General features: G+C 39.0%; 1 protein-coding gene across 3 annotated transcripts in view; it reads left to right on the top strand.

Moving 5' to 3' along the window:
* The window catches only part of abcb6b (ATP-binding cassette, sub-family B (MDR/TAP), member 6b), a 41,489-nt gene that overhangs the window by 23,059 nt on the left and 3,759 nt on the right, over positions 1–14,671 (top strand). For 2 of the 3 annotated variants that reach the window (XM_022680252.2, XM_022680253.2), the window contains exons 14-17: positions 6,539–6,713; positions 6,899–7,011; positions 8,237–8,331; positions 14,047–14,115. In XM_022680252.2, the coding sequence (XP_022535973.2) occupies positions 6,539–6,713; positions 6,899–7,011; positions 8,237–8,331; positions 14,047–14,115 (452 nt within the window). The remainder of the gene's footprint in view (positions 1–6,538; positions 6,714–6,898; positions 7,012–8,236; positions 8,332–14,046; positions 14,116–14,671) is intronic. The other variant, XM_022680254.2, reaches the window with a different exon arrangement.

Genomic DNA, 14,671 nt, shown 5'->3' with positions numbered 1-14,671 from the left:
AACAGTTTTATTTTTTTTGTTTGATCTGGTTTTACATACTGGTATACCCCTTTATGTGTGTTGTTAATTGTAGTAATGTACCAACAGTGTTTAATTCCAATATGAATTTTAGGCTAATTACAGTATTCATTATACAATTTTTCTTATCAATTTATAATTATAATTTTAAGCTCCAAATGGTCCAGAAGACTATGGCGCTATGATCTCAGGATCGCTGGTTCAAGTCCTGGATCATGCTGCTTGCCATCAGCAGCCAGAGTCTGAGAGAGCACAATTGGCTATGCTTTCTCTGGAACATGCCCTCTCCTCACATCACTACCAAGGTGATGCTGGTCAGCACAGGCCTCTTTTAGCTGATGTATCAGAGCTGGGGATCCGGCGCGTTCCTCTGAGTTTGCTGTGATGCTACTCGGTAACTCAAAAAAGAGGCGGTTGCTGACTTCACATGTATCGGAGGAGGCATGTGCTTGTCTTTACCCTCCTGGTGTTGGGGCATTACTTGTGATAGTGGGAGTTCATCCATCCATCCATCCATCCATCCATCCAATTAGCAAATATCAGTATTATTGTGATGACATTGTGCATCCTTATATACTATAGTGGGTAATTACATTGTGATTATTTTAAGTCATCAGCATAGAGCGTAAAGGCCCCCACTCCAAATGGTACTTACAGTTTTACCTCTAAGTCTATTCATGATGATTACCTCTCAATGATAAGAATTCACTAATTTAAATGTCCAAATGTTTAGTTTTGTTGTTCACAGTAAATGCTATAGCGTCAAAGAAGCTATTTTGATTAATGTAAGAACAAGTGAAGTGTGTTTTCTCTTTCAAAAGGCCCCTCTCTCCTGTCCCCTCAGAAAGAGAGAGAGAGAGAGCCTGAGAGCCTAGAGACTGGTCTCGTAGTGCACATTCTTGAAGAGCGTGGTTTCTCTGCCTGATCCGTCTCCTCCAGATGGTATCAGTTATGAGTGAAAAAGGAGGAAAATGCCCAATGCAGTCAAAGTGTAATCAGAGTCAGAGAAAATGACAGATAACAATCTGAAAGATATTGGTTAGCCTCTGAGGGCACTGGTAGTTTTGGGTCCTGAGGTTGGAAATGCAAGTAAGGTACAGGCCAAAGAAGTAGCACGTTTTCTTACAGAACCAAAACACTCATAAATTTACACGTAGACTCTAAAAACACATTGTTAAACATTTGCTTTTTAGATTTCCAATCATTGTTCTCAGCACAATATCATACTCACACGGTTGTTCATTAAGCATTTGAAAAGCATGTGGTAGCCTTTCCAGCAGACTCAGTCTGCTTACAATCAGCCCGGGCATTGTTGCAATGAGAACCGGAAAACTGCAGTGAAACTAATGTTTTTGAGGATAAAAGTGGCATTGTTGGGGGACAGATGCTTCTCGCGTATAAAAAACCTGGGAAGCCGTTTGTGTTTCGCATGGCTGCAGTAAGCCCCCTCTCACCCAGCTCAGTCTGATGTTAATTAGTTCATAAATTAAAGACATTGACTTTTTTGCAGGCCAGATGAATGGGGAAGACGAATGGAAAGACGTTGAATTAAGAGCATTCGGGGAAGGAGAAAAAAAAAATAAAGCTCGGCAAAAAATAAACAAAAGGCAAAAGCAAAAAGGGAACTTCAAAAGGGGATCTAATTCAGCTGGCGTTTGAAGTGAAAAGGCTGAGGCTGGTTCCACACGCCACATGGATTAATGGTGGAAGGGACTGCTGGAGCAACAGACACTCTCTGCCCCCTCGGGCCCTGTCCACGTCACTGCTGCTTTAATGCAGATCTCCAGATTCTCAGAGCGTTCCTTCTAATAGCTGCACTTAGCGTCCGGGACGGGTCTGGGTTTACTGTGTGGGTTTTTTTTTGTCTCATTCAAAAGAAGTTTGAAAGCTGTTGTGATCACGGCTGGTGTCATGAGGTCAGCATACACTTGTGCCACACTGCGCAGTACACCTTCGATTTGGCAGGCCTGGTGAATATCTCTGAGTGTTTATTGAACTGCTTGAGATTGTAGAGTGAACAGAACCATGCAATGAAAATACCCTTGATGGCATACTCATTTGATGAGTAACACTTGATGGGAAAGCAGTGAGGGCACTGTTATTGTATTGTGGCTCAGTCTAAGAGCTGTGTGGTCTTTTAATGCAGGATAAAAGCCCAAGATTTGGTCAGATCAATCAGAGTAGATGTGAATTTAGACCTTATAACTGTCAAAATTGAATAGCCAATAGATGGGAAATGCCTGTGTCACAGGACCCTGATGACTTGTACTTGTAATCTCAATAGACGTCTGCAATAATTGAGTATTGATTGTGAGGTTTATGTGTTTTTGCTCCAGGGTTTAGAGTCTGTTTTCTTTTTGCTTCTGCCATTATATTTGGAAAGTCTTAGTAAAAAAGGTACATTTTTGTTGTGCTAAAATGCAAAAAAGCATTTCAATAAAAAAAAAAACAATATATAACTATTTACTGTATTTTTCGCACTATAAGGCGCACTTAAAAATCTATAAAAAAAAAAAAAAAAAACAACAGTGCGACTTATCCAGTGCGCCAGGTTGTAAGGAGCAGTAAAGTCATGCTGAAGTGCAGCCTCATACAGGAGTTTCTGTGAAGTTTCTCAGGCACCGAGGCTGGAACAGCAACCGCATTAGCCGCTAACAATAGCACTAGCTCTTTTGCTGTTTAGAGGTAAGTATATCTGTAGTTTACCATTTAAAAACAAGCTATGTGGAGCGAACTGCTACCTGATAGCGCTTTGGCCTACCTAAACTCTCAGGGTTTTTCAGTGTAGGCCAGCGTTTACTAGCGCTGCTGCTAACCAAAGCACTTTACTCACTCAAATAAACAGTTTTCAGAAGAGAAATCTGTGTAGATCACTGTGTGACACCCTTGTTCCTTACCATGTTGCGTAAAATGCGCCTTATAATCCGGTGAGCCATATGTATGAAAATAGACCAGAAAATAGATGTTCATGCCTTATAGTCTGTAAAATACAATAAGCAAAATTAACATGACACAGACAGAATCAAATCATACATATACCACACCTAATTATTCAAATTTTTACTCTTAACAACAACAGGTGGTTTTGGTCAGCATCAACAAGCTTCTGTCAGAATTCTGCTCTGATATTTAAACCCTGGTAGAGTTCCATTAATTTGGTTGGTTTCCTGTCACTTACCTGATTTTCAGCACAGAAGTCTGGGCAGGACATTTTAAAAGCTTAATGTTAGCCTGCTTTATTATTTTAAACAACCACCTTTAATGTGTTCGGTCTTACTACAGTGTGGAAAATAAACTAAAAACAGAAATAAAGAAAAGCATTGAATGAGACTGTAGGTATGTAGGTAAGCTTAGTTGTTTAGCTAGCTAGTCTAGTGTAGTGAGGGGTCCTGTGTTGCTATGTCTTATTATAACGCCCATTTGTACCCAACCTATGTAGCTGATGGTTTCTTTATTATTTCTTTTCTGTTGTGCAATGCACCAGATCTTGGAATCTGTACAATCTCCAAGAGGCATTCCTGATTTTAAAAAGCCCTTTACACAGCGTCCAAAAAGATGCAAAAAAAAAGACATACAAGAGTGTAAGAGTAGAGTAGACACTTATGAGAGCTATGGCCTCGATGTGAATGTTCCAGTACTTTTAAAATCTGTTTTTTTATGTCAGAAAAATGGTGCTCAGTGCGAAAGTACCTTAAATCTCCTGAAGTCATCCTTTCCAGTTATGCACTGAGCACCTTTTGACTTTTCTATTATATTGTCTGTATATTTATATTTAGTTAGTAAATCCTTTATATGTTGTGATATCAGCCCTAGTCAATCATGATCACTAACTAGAGGTCAGGAGGCCTTTTTTTGACACTGTGTTGATTTCATATATGCAAAGCCCTAGTTTTATTTCCCTGCCAACTCTCACCATCCTCTCTGTGTATATCTCCATCCCATGTCTTTGCTTTGTCTTTCTTTCTTTATTCCTGTCTATTACTGCTGATTAAATAAAGGGAGAGAGGAATGCTAACCTCAAATAGCTGGTCTGAATGAAGAGGAAGAGGGTTTGTGTGTGAATGAGAGAGAATGCATTTCTGACCGGTGATGATATGGAGGATTAGATGCGTTCGTTTTGGTTTGTCAGTCAGGCAATAGTTTTTAGGGAATGGAATCTCTGTGGTCTGGTGGAAATGACAGTTAACTCAGCCAAAAATGTAACGTCTAAAGTTAGAAGCATCTGATATCATGACAGTTGGCTACTCTGAATTGGACTGGAAATGGTTTCTTAATCAGATTTTCCCCCCATACCTAATGTTGTAATATGTTGCTGGTGTCCTGACATTCTAGTGGTGTATGTTTCCTTTTTAGGCCTAATATTAAGCTAGGGAATGTGTGTCCAGTGGCATAACTGGGAATGTATGGAATTCTATGACAAAATTGAATAAGAAGGGGCCCTTACATCTTTTATTCATATGGATTATATTTCTTTATCCTTTCTTTTAAGGTCTGAAGATATACAATTTCATCCAATAGCATTTAATGTTATTCCGATTATGTGTTTGTTTTCTTAATAAAATAATGAATAAGTTATGTTGCGTTCCATTTAAAATTGACTTGAATGATTTAAATATAGATAAACAGATTCTGTCAGTGCTGTCTGAGCAGTGTTGCTAGAAGCTATCTGGTAAGGTATGCAAGAAACTGGATCCTTCTGTGAGTATATACAGTATATAAGTGGTTCAGTATAGATTTTAGGGGGCCTACATGCCATGGGCATCCTGTACCCTGGGCCTCAGTGCACCCCTGTGCAGTTGTTGCATCACTGCTTGTAATTCATGCAATGCGAGCCAGAGAAAATGGCCTCATGTTGCCATTTGATTCTGATTTCTTGGAATTTTGCTAGGCATTTGTTGGAAAATCAATTGGGATTTCGCTCAATTTAATTCTCTAATCCCTTTTTTGGCTGTTTAGTGTGTTTGGCTAAGTAAACTCGAGGGTTCTAACAAAGCAAAGCAAAGCCATTGACACCTGCTTTTGTCCTCAAACCGTGCATCCATCCCTGCCCCGCTCTTGCCTCTGCTCCTCTTTCTTCCACTCCTCTCCACTTGCTGCCCCTTGATGTCAGCTGGCACTGCCTCACAGCGTCTGGCAGGCGTTGGATCTCTGCAGGGGGCTATCTCCTACCAGCACCCCGCCTAACAACAGGCCAGCATGGGGAGATTGTCACCTTGCTTTATAATTGGGCTTTCAGATCTTCAGAACCATGGACCCCTCCATAGCACAGCACCTGGCTGCTTACCTTTCAAAGGCGATGGAGATTGCACAACCCTGCACCCTGGAGTTGCTCAAAAGTTTGAGACCCAACTGACAGGGCTTAGCCTGCTTAACACAATACTGTAGATTTTCACTAGACTGTGATCTGAAAATGGTGATAATAGACTTAAACAGTGGGGTTTGATAGACTTGCATAGACTTGTTAGTCCCAGCGGCATGCGGCGAATGTCTAAATGAGTGTAATTAGCCTGTTTTACAGCAGATGCATTAACAATACCGCTTGCTGTGTTGTGCCACACCATTCCTCACAAGTATAGTCCAAGCGGTATAAAAGAGTGAGCTATATGTCTGAATTCACTCCCATTGCAACATCTTAAAGCCAAAAAGCCAAAAAATGCTTTTGGGATGATGCAAGGCTGCATGACAATCCAAACCTTGTACAAATCTCTTAGTTGCAAGCCATCTACCTGTTTTTATAACAGGAGCATGCACAGTGAATAAACTTGGCTTTTATCTGAAATGAGAGACCACATAATTACCACACAATGACGAATCAATCAACTGAACACCAAGGTGCAAGTACGCCAATATGCTAATGGTTTTCTTGAAGTATCTTCATGTTCACAATATCAGATGGTCAATATTAGCAGCCTGTTAGCTTGAGGGTAACTGGCCTTCACTTCCTCACCACAACTATCTGAATATCACCAAATAACTTCTATAAAACTTGGTCATTGTAAAATAAACAAAGAAATCACTGATTATAAACTTATTGACTTTGTTTAGTCATTGTCTTCTAATAGAGATTTCAATAATGTTTCTGTTACTTTAAAACTAGCGGTTAATGGCTAGGAACAGTACAGAATTTGTGTTCTTGTCTTATTTTGCAACCTAGGCCATTTATCAAAGCAACAAGTCAAGCATTTTAGAACGTTTTTAGAAATTAAATTGAACAATATTAACACCTCAAAAATAGAAGCTATGAAGTAAAGCGTGTGCAGGACAGCAGTATGTCTATCAATCCAACTGAAAATGGATAAAAAGCTGTTAAAAAATTGCATATTCAGGCAGTTAACTACTGTGTTTAAATATTCTCTAACCATGGTTTATGTAAATTATAATTAGACATTGTTACTCTTGCTATTACAGGGTGGCTCTGGTTTAAGTTTTTGCTGCTTTAAGTTTTTGCTAATTAAGTAATTGCTGCTGTTTAGCAGATATGTTTTTTATGGTCCGTTTCTTCTTTGTGTTTGTGCGACAGGTAAAACAGAGCTCTCTCCGTTCCTTTATTGGTGTAGTCCCTCAGGACACCGTGCTCTTCAATGACAACATCCGAGAGAACATTCGCTACGGACGAATCAGTGCCAGTGATAAGGAAGTCGAAGATGCTGCACTGGCTGCTGACATTCACCATAAGATCCTGTCTCTTCCAGATGGTACGTCACTCTCTGCAGGTGTTGCTAATCATAAGCTTTAGTCACTTGTAAAATAAATCAACAAACTCTGCTGGATCCCAGTTCTTGGTTTCCTCATTCCTACACTAGAGACATTTCTCATTGGCTGGAGAGAGAGCTTGGGTGGTTATGGAGTAGGAATTAAAGTATTGTTTATTTTTCTTTAGGATATGATTCACAGGTGGGAGAAAGAGGTCTGAAGCTGAGTGGAGGTGAAAAACAGAGAGTGGCCATCGCTCGCACTATACTTAAAGGCCCCCGCATCATCCTGCTGGACGAGGTGAGGAGAAAACCTGCGGCATGGGATAGAATTAAATTTTTTTTTGCCAGGAGCAAAGAGTTTCATCAATCCAGGTGATGCGGGAGCAGGACCACATATACATGTAGAAAAATCCTGCAAATTAATACATTTTTTTAGTAAATTCTAATAATCACGCAAAGATTTCCATGCATGACAAACAAAAGGAAAACAACTAATCAATCAGTAAGATTAATAATAATTATTATAATAATGATAATAATACATATATTCATTTGTTTAATTGCATTACATTTTAGTTTTTTTTTTATTCCTTCATCATCCTTAAACAATCCCTTCATCCAGTGTACAGGCCTAAATCCACCTCTACTACAAGACTAATTGCAATATATTACTGATATAATATGAATATAATATAATATAAATATAAATCAAAGCAGAGGATGAACCGACAGACACACACACATCGATGGGACAATTTTAGCTTCTTCTATTTACCTGCCAGCATGTGTTTGGACTGTGGTAAGAAATGGGCAGGTGCGGGATTAAAACAAGTGATTTTTGGTGGGAGCATGTGGTAACTGGACTAAAACAAGCAAAGCAGGCAGGAGCAGGTTTAAAAAAGTAGTCCCACACAGACCTCTATGTCTGGAAACAAATGTGCTTCTGTTAATAATAACAATGTCCAGATAAATGTTAAATAAATTTTATTATGTGTTTAAAAATGCTATTGAGATTCTGCTCTTTGTAGACATGATTCTGTTACATAATTGTTGTAGATCTTCTATTGTTTGGTAAGACGGGGCCCATTGCAGTCTTTGTGAACCTGCCTAAATAAAATGGAAACCCAAAGGATTTTCTGCTGTTGTAGTTTGTCTGTGTCAAGAATCGCTTTGATTTGTATTCTGAGATGCTTTTCTGCTCATCAAAATTGTATTGAGTGCTTATCTTAGCTACTGTAGCCGTTGTGTCAGTTTGAACCAATCTGTAAATTCTACAATGACCTCTTTTATCCGCAAGGTATGTAGCTCTACAGGTTTGCTACACACTGAAAATAAACTGTGGTGGGAAAAATCCCAGATAATCATTAATTACATAAATGAACAGAACAGCTCTTTTGGCACCAAAAATGATGCGACACTCTTAATGACTGGGATCATATTTTTCTAATTATAATAGATTCTAATGGATCAAGTGAATGTTACCTTAACATTACCTCTCATTACAATGTACTGTCTCTTTATAGGCCACTTCTGCTTTGGACACTCAGACAGAGCGTAACATCCAGGCCTCTCTCACCAGGGTGTGTGCCAGCAGGACATGTATTGTAGTAGCCCACAGGTAAGCCTCCTCTTATTCCCCCTATTCAGCCCTGATCTGAGAATCCCTAAAGGTTATTCCTGAAAGAATAGCTGCTTATAGTTAAGATGCAGGGTGTTTGAATGTGATCAAAGCTGGCTGTGACCCCAGTAACCAAAGCGCTTTGTGCTTCTGTCATAGTCACTGTAGTCTGACATGTAAGAGAAATCCCTCCATCTAGTGCTCTAAATCCACAGCTTTGTTCCTGAGATAAGATCATATATTGATAGGGATTTTAGTGTGGCCATATGGAGAAGATCTCAAAGTTTAATTAAATTGAAATCTTTGTCCTTAAACCCAGTGTTCTTAAAATAATGCTATCAAATGCATTTGAAAATAAATGAAATGTGCTGAGTTGTTCAGAGGTAAGACAGGGTTCATTTGAAGCAAGTACATTAAAGGTTGGTCTAAGAGACAGTACATTAATACAAACCTGTGGTCTAAATTTCATTAAAAAAAAAAAAATGAGACTTTATATTACATTCAGGGTTCATACGGTCATGAAAAATCTGGAAAAGTCATGGAGTTTGAAAATAGCAATTTCCAGGCTTGGATAAGTTTTGGAAAAGTCATGGAAATTTGGTCTACAAATCTTTGTGTTTCGGTTTAGCGATGTGAAAAATCTATTTTGAGCTAACAAATACATCAGATCAGAGTTAATTCAGTAATTTAGCCCTACGCAATGGAGCTATCAGGATCTGACACACATTTTATTATTAAAGATTGTGTGTTAACATTTTATCGGATTAATTTTAGATTTTGATTATAGTTTTAGTTGATTTTTGGTTTTATTGTCGATGTCTGCACTGATGTTTTAAAAATTGCCTTGAAGGCGTGAAAAAGTCATGAAACAAAATCATGGAAATGTATTGGTTAAAATGTGTAGGAACCCTGTACATTGTTTTATACCACTTTATATTTATCTTCAATTATCTGCTGGTCCTCTGCCTCCTAAAGTCTCTGCTAGCTATTACTTACTTATTACTTACTTAAACTGCTTAGGAATGGCCATGAAGGGATGTGCATGGTTAGCAACAATCCTCAAGTAGGTTGTGGCACTGAAGTGATGGTTGATTAGTATTAACAGGAACCATTTCACACCATTACACAAGGCAGATTGGATCCATAAATTCATACTGTTTCCACCAAATATCCACTGTAACATCTATGGGCTTTTAGCAGAAATCAAGATTAATCTGACCAGGATACATTTTTCAGTCCTTATCTATCCAGGGTTGGTGAATCTGTGCCCACTGCAGCCTCAGCTTTCTGTTCTTGACTGACATTATTAGAACCTGCTGTGATCTTTTCCTGTCTAGAGCTGTCTGCGGTATTCCATTTGAAGATAAATAAAACCTTTACTGGCTGTACATTTTTCAAGATATCGCAGGCAAGAACCATTTGTCGCAAATTGGGACACAAATTTAATAAGTTTGAACACCTGCTGTGTGAGGAAAAGAATGTTTACTGAGCACTAACCATCTTTCTGAATGTCATTTTTTTGGATAAATTTAAATAAATAAATGTAAATTTGTATATTAGTTACAAAAAGGTTTAAACCAAAGCTTTCCTTGTTATTTATATTTTATACCCACTTAAATTAATAAATATTGCCATTATAAATTACATTTAATCTTTTTAATACATTTAAAGGATTACACTTTTGTACTTTTACTCAAATGGCGGTGTAAAAGGAGAGCTTTTACATTTAGTAAAAAAGTTGTTTTTATCTGTGCTTTAACTCACAGACATGATTTGTCAGGTACATAGTAACTCAAGTACTTCTCCCTCCCCTGCCTGTACTGGAGGTTAATTCATGTTAATAAAGTCAGAATCCCTCTGTAGCGAGTACATAAAAAGTAGGATTACCCTCACTGTGAGCAAAAGCCATTGACTAACCATGTTTCTGAATATCCAAACCTCATAGAATATACTTTACACATTCAGCTGAGTTTACACACACAACCCCCTGCAGGTTGAGAATGCATGTCTGAAAGCTATTAGTTGGGAATTAGCTTATAATTGAGTTTTATTAGATGTTTGAACACATTTGACTCTCGCTCCACCACCTCTCTCACTTCCTCTCTCTCTCAAATCTTCCTCTTCTGCCTCTTTGAACATCTTTAGACATCTTTGAACATCTTTGAACATCTTTGAACATCTTTAAACGTCTTTGAACATCTTTGAACATTCTTCCACTCTCTCAGGCCTCGTCTCTGCCTCGTCTCTCCTCTCTCTCGTCTTCTGTCTCTTCTCCTCTCTTACTATCTTTTCAATCAGCCTCTTCTGTCCTTTTTCATCTTCACAGTATTCTTCCATCTCCTCTCTCTCTCATTTCTTCTTCCCTCCGAAAATTGTAAACACATCATGATCAGAGTCTGCATGCTTTGATCCTGTCCAGCCTCTGAGACTCTGGTGCCACTTTGATCTGTTTTTTTGGGCTAGTGGTTGTGGGGGGTGGCAATCAATAAAGAAGTCTCAGCGCTTTTGTTTGAAGATGAAGGGCGACTGGGTGAGAAGATGACCTGCAGGAAGGTGGGGCCCGAATTAAAGAGGCGCGGCGGTGTGTGCGCGTCTGTACGTGTGTGTGCAAGTGTTGCGGGCCGCAGTGCTTAGCTAAGTGTTCGTCTGAACGGTGCATGAGGTCATTTGTTTCTTTTTGTGTTGTTGCGTTGCAGGACAGCGGAGACGAGAGGATTTGCATGAGAATGGATGTACTGTAATTAATGCATAAGTGATCTGCTTGCTCTGTACAAAGGCATGCTGTACAATTCTACTGTAGACAGTTTCCCATATCAGTACTGTGAGAGAAAAAGCTGGGAAATCTGAAATGGCAAAACACATACTGCAAAAAAATGTATATTAGCAAGTCAGGTGTCTATATATCCAATATTTTTCATTTTGAGATCATTATAGTAATGTTACAAAAATTAATAATAATAGAATTGGTAACTTCCTTGTACTAGTTTTAGGTGATGTATTTATTTTTGATACAAGTGTTTTATTGTATTACTTAAGTCAAAATATCTTCCAATGGTAGAAGACACCTTAAGTAGATTAAATTACTTAACAAGAAAAATAGGTTACGAATACATCAAATACGACAAATATTTATCTAAAACAATATAAAAATAAGAAATGTCAGATATTTTAACAAAATTTAAGAGGATATAACTGGCTAAGATTCAAATGTTTGTCGTACACTCACAAAATTGATAAAATAAAAAAGTTATATTGTTTATAGAATTTATTTTTATATATATATATATATATATATATATATATATATATATATATATATATATATATAAATAAATTCTATAAACAATATATATATATTTTTTCCCCATTTTTCTTATTTTTTTATTGTTTGTTTTTTTACTTGTGTCTGTTTTAATTGTCCTCCCTTTTTATGATGACCACAGTTCTGTATTAGCACTAAAAGCTTAATTTGTCCTCTGAAGGGGGCAAGAAGGGGGAAGAAGAAAGGACCTAAACAAAAACAGCACTCTTGTACCCTCTCCAGCCCTTTGTAACACTTTCCTACACTTCTTCGACTCCAAAATAGCAAATATTCATAGATCCCTGATCTCTGCTTCTTCTGGACCCCCCTCTCACTCCTCTCATACTACCAACCTCTCTCATTTTAACATTTCTTCCGCCTCTCTTGCTGCCTTTAACAGTATTGACTCTTCCTTTATCGCTAATATTGTAATGTCTTCTAAGACCACAACCTGTGCTCTAGATCCACTCCCCACCAACTTAACTAAAGCCTGCGTACCTGCCTTGCTCCCCCACCTCACTGTTCTCATCAATCAATCACTTCTCCTTGGTCAGGTTCCATCTGTTTACAAAACGGCTGCAGTCACTCCTATACTAAAGAAACCTGGTCTCGACCCTTCTGACCTCAACAACTATCGCCCTATTTCCAATCTCCCCTTCCTGTCTAAAGTCCTTGAAAGAACTGTGGCCTGCCAATTGCAACATTATCTTGAATCACAAAACCTATTTGAACCCTTTCAATCTGGTTTCCGACCCTTCCACAGTACTGAAACGGCATTGGTCAAGGTTATTAACGATTTACTGGTAGCTGCTGATGCTGGTGCTCTAAACATTCTTTTGCTACTAGATTTAAGTGCTGCATTTGACACAATTAACCACTCTATCCTTCTATCTCGACTCTGTGAACTTGGCATCGTTGGCACTGCCCTGGACTGGTTCTCATCTTACCTAACTGACAGAAAACAATTTATTTCATTGGCTGGCTATTCCTCCCATACCTCTGTGATTAAACACGGAGTACCACAAGGATCAGTCCTTGGACCTCTCCTGTTCATCATCTATATCCTTCCTCTTGGGCCTCTGTTGCGTCACTTTAACCTAGACTTCCACTGTTATGCGGACGACACCCAAATTTATCTTAGCACTAGTTCTATCAATAACCCACCCACTACTCATTTAGAAAGCTGTCTCTCTGCGATCCAGAACTGGATGAAGGACAATTTTCTCATGCTAAACAGTAATAAGACCGAGCTCATCCTAATCAGCACTAAAGCAGTCCTCAATCAAACTCCTACTCTCTCTCTCAACTTTGGCGGTACAGTAATCTCTCCCTCTACCCAAGTCCGAAATTTGGGCGTTCTTCTAGATTCCACTCTCTCTTTTACAGCTCACATCAACTCTGTGGTGAAAACTGCATTCTTTCATCTGCGCAGAATAGCTAAAATTCGACGATCCCTTACTCAGTCCACTGCTGAAATACTCCTTCATGCTTTTATTTCCAGCAGACTAGATTACTGTAACTCCTTGCTTGCTGGCATTAGTTCTTCCTCTATCCATAAACTCCAGATGGTACAAAACGCAGCTGCCCGTTTACTCACTCACACTCGCACCCATGAACACATTACACCTGTTCTCCAAAATCTTCACTGGCTCCCTGTTAAATACAGGATTCAATTCAAGATTCTCTTACTTACCTATAAGGCATTAAATAATCTTGCACCTCCTTATCTGTCAAACCTCCTTCTTCCTTACAGACCATCTCGATCCCTTAGGTCTGCTACTGCTGGACTTCTTAAAGTCCCAGCCTCTAAACTCCGTGGCTTTGGTGATCGGGCTTTTTCCAGACTTGCTCCTCAACTATGGAATTCTCTCCCATCTGTGGTCAAACAATCCTCCTCTCTTTCCTTGTTCAAATCTACACTCAAGACTCACCTCTTTTCTCTTGCCTACGGCCTTCCCTCTGTTTAATGTACTATACCACTTATCCCTGCTGTCTGTTCTCGTACTATGTTGATTGTCTGTCACCACTTGTTGTGTAATGTTTCTATTTGTTTTCACAAATGATGACTGTAAGCGTCTTTGGGTTTTAGAAAAGCGCTATATAAAAATAAAGTATTATTATTATTATTATAAAAAAGAAAATAAGCAAATGAACAGGAGAAGGAAATCATTCTTTATGACTTTATCATTTTGGAGCATTTATATTGGTCTGTCCACCAAGAAATTGAGATGTAATTTAGATGTTGATTTACAAGATACATGATGTGCAAAGCTTTCTGATCTATTCTCTTAATAATGCTAAAATCAAATCTTCCCAATGTGTGAGAGCCTAAAAAACTTTATTAATTTATTAATTAACATTATTATTGCTTTGTTAAATTCCACGCTTTGACCTAGTTGCCAATGTGTTTGCAGATTGTCCACCATCATCTCAGCCGATCTCATTCTTGTTCTGCATGAAGGGCAGATTGCGGAGCGTGGACGGTTGGTGAATTCATATTGTCTTTCCTAGAATGTACTTTACAATTAGACTGTTAGAGTCCAATCAATCCCCTTATCAGTCCAACAAGAGAAACACGAGACCACCTCCTTCTCACTCCAGTCTGAGGCTGAAATTCCTCCAGCTTGGTGGAGAGTGAAGAGTGCACTTGGAAGACATGTTGGGGCAGCCAGGGTTGTGTGTGTGGGTGACCGTGTGTGCGGTGGGATGAACTAAGAACACCATTAGTTGAGAGGATGGGTAGGTAGGTGTGTGTGTCTGTCTGCGTTGTGTGTATATGCCCCCCAGGGCCCAAGAGTAGGTAGGGTGTGGACTGCTCGGACACTGAGAGACCATATCCTGTCTCTGAGAAGATGAGCACAGCCCTGAGGTAAAGCCTACTGATCAAGTGATAACACTGAGGACACACACACTCTCACACACACAAACACACACACACACGCACACACACACACACACACACACACACACACACACACTCACACTCCTTCCCTTACTCTGCTAATGGCCTTTTTCATTGAGTCTACCCAGCCAGCCTCA

Source organism: Astyanax mexicanus, chromosome 11, assembly GCF_023375975.1.
Source record: "Astyanax mexicanus isolate ESR-SI-001 chromosome 11, AstMex3_surface, whole genome shotgun sequence".
In the NCBI taxonomy this organism is placed as follows: domain Eukaryota; kingdom Metazoa; phylum Chordata; class Actinopteri; order Characiformes; family Acestrorhamphidae; genus Astyanax; species Astyanax mexicanus.
The sequence above is the reverse complement of the archived record's forward strand: the minus strand, read 5'-3'. Positions and strand labels throughout refer to the sequence as shown.